This window comes from Chenopodium album, chromosome 25 (genome assembly GCF_948465745.1).
Source record: "Chenopodium album chromosome 25, dcCheAlbu1.1, whole genome shotgun sequence".
NCBI classification, from domain to species: domain Eukaryota; kingdom Viridiplantae; phylum Streptophyta; class Magnoliopsida; order Caryophyllales; family Amaranthaceae; genus Chenopodium; species Chenopodium album.
The window spans coordinates 16,709,323-16,723,543 of NC_137858.1; the positions used below are offsets into that span (position 1 = coordinate 16,709,323).

General features: G+C 34.3%; 1 protein-coding gene across 1 annotated transcript; it reads left to right on the forward strand.

Moving 5' to 3' along the window:
- Nucleotides 1-1,411: 1,411 nt before the first annotated feature.
- Nucleotides 1,412-14,067, forward strand: LOC145614933 (uncharacterized). The gene is made up of 13 exons (XM_081670011.1): nt 1,412-1,666; nt 3,287-3,409; nt 3,513-3,539; nt 4,602-4,692; nt 4,958-5,001; nt 5,429-5,527; nt 5,982-6,039; nt 6,138-6,190; nt 6,499-6,600; nt 10,018-10,083; nt 11,478-11,596; nt 11,844-12,015; nt 13,618-14,067. Exons 1-13 carry the CDS (start codon nt 1,541-1,543, stop codon nt 13,690-13,692), a joined length of 1,155 nt encoding a protein of 384 aa, XP_081526137.1. The 5' UTR covers nt 1,412-1,540; the 3' UTR covers nt 13,693-14,067.
- Nucleotides 14,068-14,221: the final 154 nt, after the last annotated feature.

The window sequence follows — 14,221 nt, forward strand, 5'->3', positions numbered from 1 at the left end:
CAATTAACAACGTACAAGTAAGAGTCTGTTCGTTAGAACAGAGGAAGAGACGAGTTCTAAACGTTCGATCTTCCTAACTTATACTCCGTACCTAGATCTCTAATTTCTTAAGACCATACTTATATAATGCCTCACCTAATGGAGTCTAATTTGTTTTCTATTTGAAAACGATCATAAAAAAGACCGTCTCTATTCGGGCAAAAATAGAGTGACGACTCTAATTTCTTTTTCAGTCAAATTATTGACTTACGTGGGTTTTTGACTTCTTATTCTAATTAGTCAAACACACACGGTTACACCTACAAAAAGGGTTCTCAGTTTTTTTTATTAAGGAAAAATAAGTGTCTTTGTTAGACCTTTAGGGGGCACTAAGTTCACAAAGTAGTATAGGATTGGAATCAGGAATGAAACCATAGTGGTATAGGTTTGGAACTTGATTCTTAATACCATATGTTTGAATTGGTATGATTATGGAATGCAATTTTTTTCTTTTATTTGATATACCTACCTAAAAGTATGGGAATGAGCCAAAACCACCTTCCCCCCCCCCCCCCCCCCCCAAGGTTTCTAAACCCCATACTTTGAGGGTTTGAGGTACGGGTTTGAAACTCTTAAAATAATAAAACAAACATAATGTATGAGTTTAAACCATTCTAAACCCACATCTTATACCTTAATTATGTGAACCAAACACCCCCTTAGAGATACGATAAATCAGAAGACCAGTTACAAATTCTCCACCGAACTAGAAAATCATTTTCCCAAAAATTTCCATTATAAGTTCCTATTCTATAACTTCCACTAACAAATTCAATAATTTCCACGTATCATAATTGCAAAAAATAAATTAATAATATCATAGTAATAAAAAAAACATTCATATACACAATTAACATAACTTTTCTTTCATGGATCTTGTTAGATCCTTCTCATAAAATACTTTCACAATGTTGGCTTTTAATACTTTTACCTTTTTTTTTCTTTATATAATTTTTACTCTTATAAAATTATAAATATTTAACCTATAAATTATGTTTTGAGATACCGAATTTGTAGTTTCATCCATATTACAATATTATTAGAAATAGAAAAATCATATTCTGTGCTTTAGGGCTTGTTCTCTTCAGCTTAATTTCAATTCATTTAAGCTCCAATCAGTTCAGTTCAGTTCAGTTCATTAGTTCAGCTTCTAATTTCCTTCTCTCATAAACTATTCATTTCAATTCTATTCAGTTCAATTCAATTCGAACAAACCCTTATGCTTTTTTGTTTTTGAAAAGCATACGCTTTAATACTCATATGTTTTAAATTGTGGGGTCTAACCTCTAACTACTTTGTTGAACAAGTGTGATGAGTTAGTCCAAATCACGAAAGCAACAAAACTACAAATCATCAACCGCGTCAAATGCGAAGAAGCGCCACAAAGCAACAGTGACACTGTGAATAAGAAAGACAGAAAGCCACAGAGAAAAAACACCGCGCTTCGGCATCTCCGCCCACCGCCGTTTTCTCTCTCGTCAATATCATCATCGCCATTAAAATGTCGTCAATTTCGACTTCTTCTGCTGTTTTACGACACGCTTCGACGCCGGCGATTTCCGAAGAGAGACGATCAACGCTGAGGTCCGATTGGTTCGGCACTAATCTCCCTTTCAAATCTGTTCAGGTGTGATTTTCTTCACTTAATCGTGTTGTTGGTTTAATTTCGTACTAATTAGACAGTTTTATGTTTTTTCTTGATTTCTCTTTTTCAATTTGGAGTGTTTAATTTGAATTATATATATACATTTCATTGAGTAATACTACCTCCGTTACACATTATTTGCAACGATTTGACATATAGTAAAGAGGAAAAATGTCTAATCGTTGCAAATAATGTGTAACGGAGGTAGTACTGGTTTTGGAGGAGTTCGTGACGAGTTGATCGGTGTTATTAATGATTATTTAATACTTTATTTTGGAAGTATTTTTGTACAAAGTATTTAGTTTATGGAATAAGGTTTGTAGTATTGGTTGTTAGTTTATGTTTTAATGCTTATACTGTTGAATATTACTGATACTTCTGGTATATACGAAGTAATGATTTTTACATTTTTTGCTGAATTAGTTTAGTTGTCATTGATGAAATGAATCAGCATCAAAATTTAACTTGATTTGTGAATGATGTGATTAGACTATATAAAGGACTATTTGGATCATTGGTTGTAGTTTAGAGATTAGACAAAATAGATGGAATACGACAAAGGGATTATTTGGCTCATTGGTTGTAGTATAAAGATTAGACCAAAAAATGAGATACGACACGGAGATTTTAGCTTGCATAATAACGAAGGGAGTTTTGAAAAGCACATAGCTTTGATTTGGTTTTTTAATGATTAGATGGGTTTGGTTGAATTATGTCTATGGATTATCTATTGAATTGAGGTAACTTTAATTCAAATTTAGGATTTGGTTTGCATTAACGAACATGTACATTTTATTGAAATGTACAAATAACTTGTACTGATTATATGATCAAAACTTGTATTGTTTTTGAATTTATTTAATTTAATCATAACCTTACACAAGATTGTAACAAATGACCAAGTAATACTTAGTGGAGTGGTGGTCTCTTACACTTTGGGGTTATATGATGAAAATCCACTAAATGTAACTCTTGTGGGGTGGAAATTTGATATGAATTGGCCTCTACTATCTTGGGATCATTTTAAAATAGGGAACCAAATTGCTTGCATTACCAATTTGAGGCGAATAAGAATCTCTCTTAGTCTCATCATGACTCATGAGCATGCGTCTCATAAGTTCACACAAATTTTTATGAAAACTCAAAAGCTCAATATGCTCTCCGAAAACTAATCCTTAAAATTTAAGGCTATCTTTCGTTCATTCAATTTCCAAGGGCTTGGAAGGCTTTGACTTCTAAAGTCTGATTGAGATTTTGTAAAAGTTAAGATTACTAGCATTGATGGTTCATAAGAAGCTAATAATAATATAACCTAAATAAGATCTATTTCGAATGAACCACAATTAAATAAACTTAACACAATAATTGAACATGTATTACAACTTATTGCTACAGATGAATCCTATGAGCCCGTCTTATGTTAGGTATGATCTTAATCTTAATAACATTGACTTTGCCCAATCGAAGTTTTGAGTGAAAAGAAAATGATAGAATCCCCCCTTGAGGGGGTGGGGGGGGGGGGGGTGGGGGGTGGGTGTAAGGTTATAAGTGTTAGTTTTGATCTCTTTTTTTTATTTATTTTTATTTTTTCTTTTGTTGTAGAGTGCAGCACTTCGCATGTCATGCTCTTCGTCAAGCGTTAGTAATGGTTTGACTCTTAATATGGCACTGGTGGATGAGAGGCTCGCGCGTAATGTGTATGTGGGCAAGCAATTTGGAACATTGGTATTACTTCTACATTTTTGTCGTATGTGTGAAATATCCCAGCACTTTTTATCATACTCATATGCTACTTCTCTTGACCAAAATAAGTGACTTGTATCTGCAGGCATATGATCTCGTGCAGGGAGCTCTTGTAAGTGACCAGTTATCTCTGTTTTCTTTGATTATTTTCATTGTTTAGAATATGGTCTTCCTTACTATCATTTAAGAGCATGAGGTCCTAAATCCTTTGCTATGTTGGAATCTAGCTATACGTGTGATTGTAGAACTACGTGGCATTCTAGACTAGTTGTCCACTAGGGTTTTATTAAAAGAACTACTGTAAATTGTGATTCACGGTAATGGTTTGGTATTGTGGAAAAAATTACTTTAATTAGATGTTGTGTAAAGTTGCTACTAGCTAGTGAAAATCAGTAGGTTTGTGTAGATTGTAATTTTATGTCAAAATAAGGAAAGAGACCAATATGACCCTGGCCATTGATGATTTGTGTAAGAAACAAAAACCTCTTGTGGCTTTTAATATGATAATATATCTCATCCTACCCTCCACTTGCCAGTAGTGATGGGTTTGTATGGAAAATTGCTTCATAGTTGATGATAATGACTTCTTGCATTGTAAATTCCTTTTGAAAGATCCATCTTATTATGCTTGAGTCTTGTTAAAGGGTTTGCCAGTTTATATTATTGTAGTATCTTTTTCTTTGGATTGCCTTCCTCAGAGTTTCTAACACAAAGTTGGAAATTGTAGAGATAGAAAATGTGCTTTAGCTAGCTAAGATAAAAAAAAGTAAGAATGGTAGACTGCTATAAATTTGGCTGCTTTGAATCTAACAACTATTTTTATGGCTAGTTTTTTTTGGATCAAGTTAGATCTGTATTCGTACCTCTTTACTTGTTTTGTGGAATCTTCAGTAGATTGGCATGTCAATCATTGAACTTAACGTATAGAGATTTACCTATTGGCAAAGGTGTTGCTTGCCAATTGTTGATTTATTGTATACATAATTTCAGAATGTGGCTGGGGCTTGAAATTATGAGGATTCTTTGTGATAATGTTATTTATGCATCTGTTAGAGGGCTCGTAGGAGCTAATGACGTGCATGGTGTATTCTTTTATGACACAAAATCTCTACTCCCTTTTTTCTTTCTTGCTCCTAGCTTATTTCTGAATTCCATTGATATTTCTACGTCTCAGGTCAAATGGAGCTCTCTTATGGACAAATCAGTACCTGAACCACCAACTGCAGTTCTTATCCATGGCATTCTTGGCTGTCGGAAGAATTGGGGTATGTATCCTATTTTTGTAGTTAACGTAGGAGATACATTTCTTTTATAAAATTTGGATATGCACTTTCAATGAAGTCAAGTAACTTATCTATATCCCCTCAAAAAAAAAGTAACTTATCTATATCTTGCTTTAACTTTGCTGGTTATTGCTTGCTTGGGAAATGCATTAGTGAAAATTTTGAATTACTTTTGATGGGAGGTGTGTATATGTTGATATAGTTTGTGAAAATATAACATTGATTTTCTCGTTCTTTTTTATTTTAGGTTCCTTTGCTCGCAGGTTGGCTAAAAGTTTTCCAATGTGGCAGGTAACCTCCACATTAGTTTACTATGTTAAATTTACTATAACATATGTGTAGCTTTTCAGCTCTTTGTGGTCTCAAAACATAGTTATTTTGTCTAATGAGGAGGGTGGGGGCTGGGGAGGGATAAAAAACTGGTATCAATATATATTTGCCATACCTCTCCTTTATAAAGCTTTTTGCTGTAGCTGGAAGTTATTCTCTGAGAGGGAGATGTGTGTTAAATAAAGCTTACATGACATAGTCCAACAGTAAGGTTATTTGTATCTCTGATATTGGAGATGCTTATGTTTTCTTAGTGCTTTTGGTTAAGTTGACCAAACTATTGTTGCAAGTAACAATACGAAAAGGGTTTCATGTCATACCTTTTGGTTTGTATTCTGGATTCTAGTCCATAGTTTAAAAGAATAATCACTTCTCTTTTTTGGTACAGTTTCTACTTGTAGATTTGAGATGCCATGGTGATTCAGCATCAATTACGAAAGGACTGCCCAATACTGTTGCTGCTGCTGGTCGTGATGTCTTGAATTTGGTGGGTTTGTGTATTTGCAGTTACCATTCAATGTCAAAATCAGTGGATTAGCAACTTGACTATGCTTTTGAAATTTATATCTGCACTTGTCCTTGAACATTGGATAGCATGGGTTTTGAATTTAACATACGATTTTTTTTATATTTTTTTTTTTTGTGGCATACATATTGTCCTTGTGTTAAATTTCTCAGGCTAAGGTAGTTAGATGGATAGTGATTTTATGCTTCATGGACCATTGAAGTTACAATTAAATGTCACTATTCTTTTATTCAGTTGAAGTGCTTTTCGGCAATATAATAGTTTGATGGCTTTGCTAGCCTTCTCACTTATTATCAATCGGGTTGTCATGTCAACTGTAATAAGAATGCATGCTACCTCTTGTTTCTCAACTTTTCTTCGTTTGCTTGTTATGATCAGCATTCTAATTAAAATCCTACGTTTTTGTCCTTTATAGGTTGCTCAGCTTCGAATTATACCTCGAGTTTTAGTTGGTCATAGCTTCGGAGGAAAAGGTGTGTAGTTTATTGGACTGCGTTAAATACCCTTGATGGTTATATCATAATAATTCGCATTTGTTTACTTAGCCAATATTTATGGGAAAACACTGCAGTTGTCTTGAGCATGGTGGAGCAAGCTGCAAAACCTCTTGCACGACCTGTGAGGGTAAGGACGTAACATTTGGATTCCAATTCTTTCTGCTTTTGATTGATTATAAATATTCTATTAATGAGCATGTCATGTATGTCTCCCTTGGCTGTTGATTCTACCTTCCCCCTTTTCTCTTTTTTTGAATTTCTCTAGACAGTGGATGTTATTAGGCTAAAGGTTTTTATATTTGACAATGTGGATTCAAGTGTATTGAATCTGTAGTCAGAAACTCTGAAACTTCAGGAAAACATGTATCATTTACACTTTTTACTCTGTATTCAACTTTCTTTTTAATATGTTCATTCTCCCTTTTACTCTCATAGGTTTGGGTTCTGGACGCTACTCCAGGAAAAGTAAAACCTGGTGGCCACGGGGAGGATCATCCAGCAGAACTTATCTCTTTTCTTCGGAAAATGCCTGAAAAGGTTTGTTGATTTTGCTTGATGTGAAATGCTTCCCCTTTTCTTTTCTTAGCTACAATTCATGTGTGCCAGTGTGCTGGCAGTTAGGCAGATACTTTCCCCGTCCTTATCTTATCTACAATTGGGATTGGCATGGAACATATTAGCTGTGTACTTTAATAAGTTGAAAGTGGATGGGGGAAGAAAAAGGCAAGTGATGGTTTGAAAAGAGTGAAAAAAAATTGACCGATAACTATAAATAAAGAAGCCGAAGAAGATTTTGGGCACCTCAAATATGAGAAGCTTTAAGATGAATTTGGGCTGGAAGGAGTATGGGTTTACTTTGGCAGTTTGGCTATTGTAAATTGGATTCTATGAAGTAAGGTTGAAACTTCCTAGTCTTGTTAATGGAAGTTTACCAAATTTTGTTTTATATCAGAAAATAGAAGCTGTTTTTCCTTTCTTTCTCCTTCCTGTTCTCTCACTTGGTCCTTTTTTGTTTTTATAACCTTTTTTTGGAGGAACTGGGTATATTTGGAGTTCCTGGTAAAACTTTATGTCTTTAGAGACAGTCATTGAGATGAAATTCGATGTGCATTTGTTCATGAATATTTTCATTTTTGAGAAACCACCTTTTAAATAAAATATTGTAAAAAAACCACCTATTTAAAAAAATTTGATGTAATTTGTCACCAACAACAAAACAAATGACGATTTAATCATTAGAATTCAAAGCTCATTTTCCTAAAAAAAGGTAGTGAATTACAACAAATATTTCAAATTGGGTGATTTTTTACAACATTTTTTTTAAAAGGTGGTTTTTCACAAAAACAAGGATTTAAAAGGTGGTTTTTGACAAAATTTCATTGCAAATCTATGGCCTGTGACATTCTTTAAATTTCTCTCTCTTGTATCCAGAAATTGTTGTCTTAATGAGATGACTTGTCTCTTGTATAAACTATATTTATAGTTGTAATCTCATCACTCATTTAAATAATGGTCAGTTTGGGAAACTTAAGTCACAAATAATTACTCACTTTATTTTAGAAAATTTGAAAATCAAGGTTATAGTTGGCTCGGTAAGGAGATCTTATAAGGGGTCTGCATTCAAAAGAAAGGTGATCACTGGTTGCACTGATAGCTACCGTATGTCCGTATGCATCATTTGGCAGAACAGAAATATACTTTATGAAACCAACGAGTTATGTCTATTATCTGTTCAAAATTAACAAAAGATATAAGGACTAGATACATAGTCCATAATTGAGGTAATTTTTTTTTCTTCCTTGGCCATTCCACCACCCCCCGCCCGGCCGCCCCCGCCCCCCCCAAAAAAAAAAGTCTTGTTTATATTGCCATATACAAATTCAATTGTTAGTTTTTGTATTGGCAATCAAAATTTAATAGTAGTATTGCTCTAGTGTTATAATATGACAAGTGTGTAATTTACAATATCATTCTTTGGGTTAGGTACAAGTATGGCCTTGGGTTAGGCCCCAGGCCATTCACAACAGCCCTAGGCACCTTGATGGTGGAGAGGGCAAGGGTTCCCATCCCCAAAGTGCCCCTAGTGGGATTTGATCCTAGGATCTATGAGATGCATGCCTTACCACTAGACCAAGCCAATCTTGGTATGTTATACTCCGTGTTACAGTTATGTATTTTGTGTACACTTACCAAGTTGTACTTGGTCTAGTGATAAAAGTTTGTATGTGGGATCAAACTCCATTAGAGGCACTTTAGAGGTGGAAGTTCCCCATCCCCTTATAAAATAATAAATTAAAATTTGTGGGCATATTATAGGCCTTATAAATTTCTAGAGTTGCATGAGGTATAAACCCTTGTGTTTAGAAACTATAACCAAATTCCCTTAAATCAAGTGAAAACATAAGTGAAGCCTACAAAAACCTATGACCCTGGTGAGTGAAGCTTGCTAATCAAACTTAAGCCCTAAGTGAGAGAACTTGATTTTTCAAGCAAGGGTAAATATGATGTATCCTTTTGGTAGGTCTGAAAAGTTCCTCTATTCTGCAATAGAATATCCTGCATCGCTTTGGTGCAGAAGAGACTGAAATTTCATTACCAAATCTTAGAATAAATATTTCAGTTTAGTATGGATTTGTAGCCCTCTACTCGTGACTTGAAGACAATCCTAAATAATTTAGAAGTCTTAGCCCATGTTCTTTTGGACGTACTTTTTTTTAGAATTTCAGTTCTGCTCATTAATATAACTATTTTCAGTTCAATTCAGCTCCATTAAGTTCCATTAAGTTCCCCTTTCAAAAAAACAAAAAAAAAAAATTCCATTAAGTTAGGTTCAGTTCAGCTGCATTGATTTTGGTTCAATTTAGCTACATACAGTCCAAAAAAATGGGCCTTAATCCTTGTAGATACTATTTGATATACACAGGCTTGTTGATGCATTCTTTAATTAGCAATAATGAAAATTTACCATAAAGCTAATATTTTGAAAATATACATTGTGACAATTCTAACAAGATTCCACTTAGAATTTTTTTTATAGAACACCAATATGGCCAATGAGCCAATGACTTTCAAAGAGTAAGTGAATAGTGCAAAAGTATAAAGTGTGTAGATTAGATTGCAATTGAGGGAGTATAAATCCAAGTTGGTTAACCTTGCAAAAACTATAAAATAGAATAGGCTATATTGCAATAAAAATACCAACTAAATACTATCTAGGAGATGTGGAAACTATGAAGCAACCTTGTTTTGAGAAATCGTACCACTAGTCCATGTAAAGGCTTAAATAAATAGCTTCCTTTATTTTTTTATGTAGCTTCCACTGTTTTTCTGCTCCAATTCCCACACACCTGATGAAAACACTACTTGATCATTATGCTGAAATTTCCTGTATTTCTTGACGCATAGAAAAAAATACTGATTTTTGTATCTTTGCAAAAAAAAAAAAATGCTGTATCTTCATTCCATGTAGATTTAAGCCCTTGCAATAGATTTTTACATGCTCAAGCAATTTAATGATGCTGCCCACATAAATTACAATGCTGCATTTATTTAAGCATAAATATAGCTGAACGAAACTGATGATTATACATACACATTGCTGCTGCTTGATAAATTTACAATTAAATACATGGCATTATTCCTATCTATATTTAGATTATTCCATAATTCTACATAAGCTCTGTGCAAAGTACTATGTGCTACCATGATAAGCGAGCCAAAAATATGCATTAAAGGGGGTAAGGGACACAAAAAAACTTATCATTTAGTTTATCTGTGAGAGTAGGCTTGAAATCATTTGACCTGTGAAGTTCTTCCATGCTTTTGTATCAGTTATATACTTATATGGGTGTACTTCATTCTTCAAGTATTTGTTGAACTCATTGTCTTTTATTTTTATATTAATGTTGTGTTAAGCAATAATCCTATGTGACTCTTACTCTTTTGATGAAGAAGATTTCATCAAAGCAATATGTTCTGGATGCTCTTGTGCAAGAAGGGTTCTCTAAAGATGTAGCTCAGGTATTTTTTATTTATTAATTTTTATCTGTATCAATGTAATACAGTTATTTGCACTTATTATGTTCTGCCTGTTTATTATGTTTGTTGGCATTATTTCCTTAATCTTTATCATCGCATTAGTTTGCAATGCTACCCACTAATGTGGATCTTTTTTGTTGGTAGTATGGGACATGATATGGTTATTCCTTTGCTATATGAACAGCTATCTGATAGTTTGATCAGGCCAAACCTTCTTTACTACACAGCAACAACTATATTGTATAACCTAATGATTGAAGTTATCACTTGAGTAAAATTAGGAGAGGGTTTGATTCATTTAATGTTAGGTTTTCATGTTTCAACGCTGTATCTAGTTGAATACTCAACCAAATATGAGAATTGATGGCACAAAGGTGATACGTATCATTCAGTCTATTGTCATTTGCTGAGATTGACTTCAAGGGGAAGTTTCAGCAGTTTTATAATTGAGTGAAAACTTATAGGATTTCTTTATAAATTTTCCTGTAACTAATGTTCTTGTAAGAAGTTTGAATAAGAGGGACACATTTCAATGAATGCCATTAAAAATTTAAATAAGCCCATGATCAAAGGTTTTGATGAAATGTTGATATTAGTTATTTTGAATAGTCAGTTTGGGAAGTTAACGTCTGTGGGACTAGTGTTACCGAGAACTTGGAATTTAATAAGGAATTGAACAGTGGCTGTTGTAACAAAGCTATAATGAATGTGACTTCTGATTGGTCCCAATATCATACATCTAATTTAGGAATGGAACTTATGTTACATGGACTCTTTAGTTCACCTCAAGTACACATGTCGGACCCTCGGCACTCGGACATAGGTATGACACTTGGACACTTCACTTTTAGTTCAAAATCGTGGAACATTTTCACAAAATAGCCGAGTTGGACACTTGGACACTACCCATGTTATAGGTACCCGAGTCCATGTAACATAGATATGGAACCACACCTACTCCGTATTATATTTTTTCTTTCCAAACTTATGTGCTATTTAAGTGCGTAAACATTTGTACAACAAATAGAAACTTAATTTAGTGAAGAATGTTTTTTCTTGTGTTTGCACATGCAAATTCTCTCAATATTAGATCTGCCTTTGGATTTGAATTCCCTACTAGCCCCCATTCTTAATTTGTTGAAGTAGCCAATTATGAAGTGGAATTCAATTCAATCTGTTTCCATGCTCCAGTTGTGGGTGAAAAAAGAGGGGGGGGGGGGGGGGGGGGATGCATCATTGATTATTGCTTAAGCAGCCATGATGTGAAGATGTTTATTTTTTCAGCGGGATCAGTTAGTTTACTCACTTTTGTCATACAGCAGGTTTCAGTAGGAACAACTAACTGACAATTTTGCTATTATTGTGTTTGTGTTTAGTGGGTAGCAACTAATCTCCGGCGTAGTGGCTCACCCAACTCAGGATCATCATTCTCATGGGTATTTGATCTTGATGGAATTGCTGACATGTACCACTCTTTTGAAGAAACAAACTTGTGGTAAGGGAGACTTTCTGAAAATAAACTATCTTTATAAGAATAAATTATTTTCTTACCTAAAAAAAAAAAATAAAAAAAAAGAAAGAAAAAAAAAATAAAAATAAAGAATTAATCATTTTCTTGCTTAACTTTTCCTCTCTCTACTTTGTTTAGTAAACATTTGCATTTTTAGCTGACGGTGAACACTGGACCCTTTTGGTCCCAGTTGTTAAAACTTAGTTTGTTCATTGATTTGATCCTTGCACAGGAAAATTGTTGAAGATGTTCCTCGAGGTGTGCATGTAAATTTTTTAAAAGCAGAGAGGAGCTTGCATAGATGGGCCCTTGAGGATATTCGACGAATTCATGCTGCTGAGGAGGTAGCTGTTGATGAGGGAGGTGGTGTGCAAATGCATGTTCTTGAAGATGCAGGACACTGGGTGAGTGTTTAATGTAAATATTGAGCATCTTGGTTGCCTGCAAAGAATATGAGCACTTGAGCAGGTTATAAGTCACACGAATAATGGTTGTTACCTGCTTTTCTGTCAAGGCTCCATTTATTTTGTTGGCTGTAGTTGGGCTGGTGGGGAAGGGCTGTGGTGGGTTCAGGTTGTTGGGGGTTGTTTTCTTGTTGGTTGGGATGGTGGGAGCTGGTGGTGGATCTAGGATTAGAATGATTTATAGGGTGGTGGACAAGGTTGGTAAAAATTTATCAGTGTCAAGGAGTGTTTTAAGTCTGTGGGAGGTGGGCTTCAAAATAGAGGGGTTTGAGGGAACTCTCTACTGATTGAAGGGAATAGGTTCTTAAAAAATATACATATTCAACATGTTCAATTTTATCATTTCTTTTCCAATCAGGGGTCTAGATTTTTTCCCCCTTTCTCAATTACCCCAACAAAGGACTACCTTAGTTGCTTGTTGAATTTTTCTGCAGGGCTAATAACCCTAATATTAAATCTGACCATTATGACATGAAGCAAGTATCTTTTGTTTTGCATAGGGCATTCTGGAACTTGCTTAAAAGAACAGATGACTCTGGTTTTGCTGCTTAGCCCATATATACAGTTCAAAGACTTTATGAAGGTGGAAAATTTTCGTGGTTCTAAAACATGGATAGGGATACTTTTAAGTCGAGTTGTCAATTGTGTACCCTTGCTCTCTCAAAGCTCTCATCTCCATTATTATTTCCTTATCTTGAAAGGATTGTCCTTTTCCTAGTTGACTTTACAAAAGTCTCTATAAATGTGGGATAACCGATAAGGATACTTGAATTGGAGTTGCAACAGAAGAAACTAGAAAGGAGGAAAATCACTTTGAAAAAGAGGTCTGGTCATTTCGTGTCGACTATATTCGAGTCAATAGATAATTGGGCTGGCTCTGATTTTGGATTGGGGTTCAGGTCATTTCAGGTCAGGTCAAATTTGGATTGGGTCATTTCAGGTTTGGTCTAGTAATTTTCACGTCAAGCTTGAGACTTGAGTTTTTTCTTCTGCCCACATCTATGTTAAATGTATTTTATATCTTGCAAGTTACTAAGTAATTTTTAATAGTTCTGTCATCTTTTCAAAATGTACATTATTTCATATGTTTCTCTACTCACTAAAGATTTTAATTGGAAAATGAATGACATGTTTGATGAACTGATGGCTTGTTTGCAAAACTGTAACTGATTTTGGGAATACATGAGTCTATGAAAAAGCTTGCTGTGGTACATTTAACTCAGAAGAGCTTGCAGTTGTAGTTCTGAAGTGCTTGTAGAATAGTATTTTCTTTTGTGAAACAGTTTACTCGAGCTATAATGTTTGGCAATATCTATAGCATGAGCATTACTACCAAGACCATCAGTTTCTGTCAACTTTGTCGATCTATTCTCAATTTATTTGCTCTGCAGTGTCTTTTGTGAATATTTTGTACCAGCATCACTGATGTTTGTTGTGAGATTTTTAATCTTTGATATTATAATCTCTTGTTTATGATTAATTATTTGTGTTCATTGTTTGTGTTCCAATCTAATGTTGGCTAATCTTGTGTTACTTTGATAGGTACATACTGATAACCCAGATGGGCTCTTCAAAATTCTTTCTTCTTCGTTTGAAGGATTCACCACACAACTTTGAGAAGTTAAGACTATGTCTCAACTAGTTTCTCATTGTGTCCTCAATAGGGTTTCGACACATCACTAACTTAAAACCAGAAAATTTTAATGCATAGGTTATTGTAGATGATTTGGGGCATTAATATTGAAAAAAAATGATAATAGCAGAGGGACACAAGATGAGGCGCATAATGGAGTAGAGGGTCTCTACTGCAAAAGGAGAAGATTTTCTCCATCTTGTAATGTTCAGTTCACAGTAGGCATTCTTTTGTGCATAAAGCCGTATAGGAAATTTTAATAGCATGTATCAGGAAATTCATTGCTTAATTTATTTTGTATCTTCCACTTAATAATTACAGAAGTTTGATCATTAGTTCATTACATACCATACAAAAAAACAGATTATAGTTCTTATTTCATAATTGTTATAACACACCGTACCAAAGTGAGTCTGATTAAATGGGATGGATATTTGGATGTGCAAGTCGAGAGTCGAGACTAGCTCATTCTTGAATCATCCACCCTAATGCATGAGGTTATCATGTAGTTGA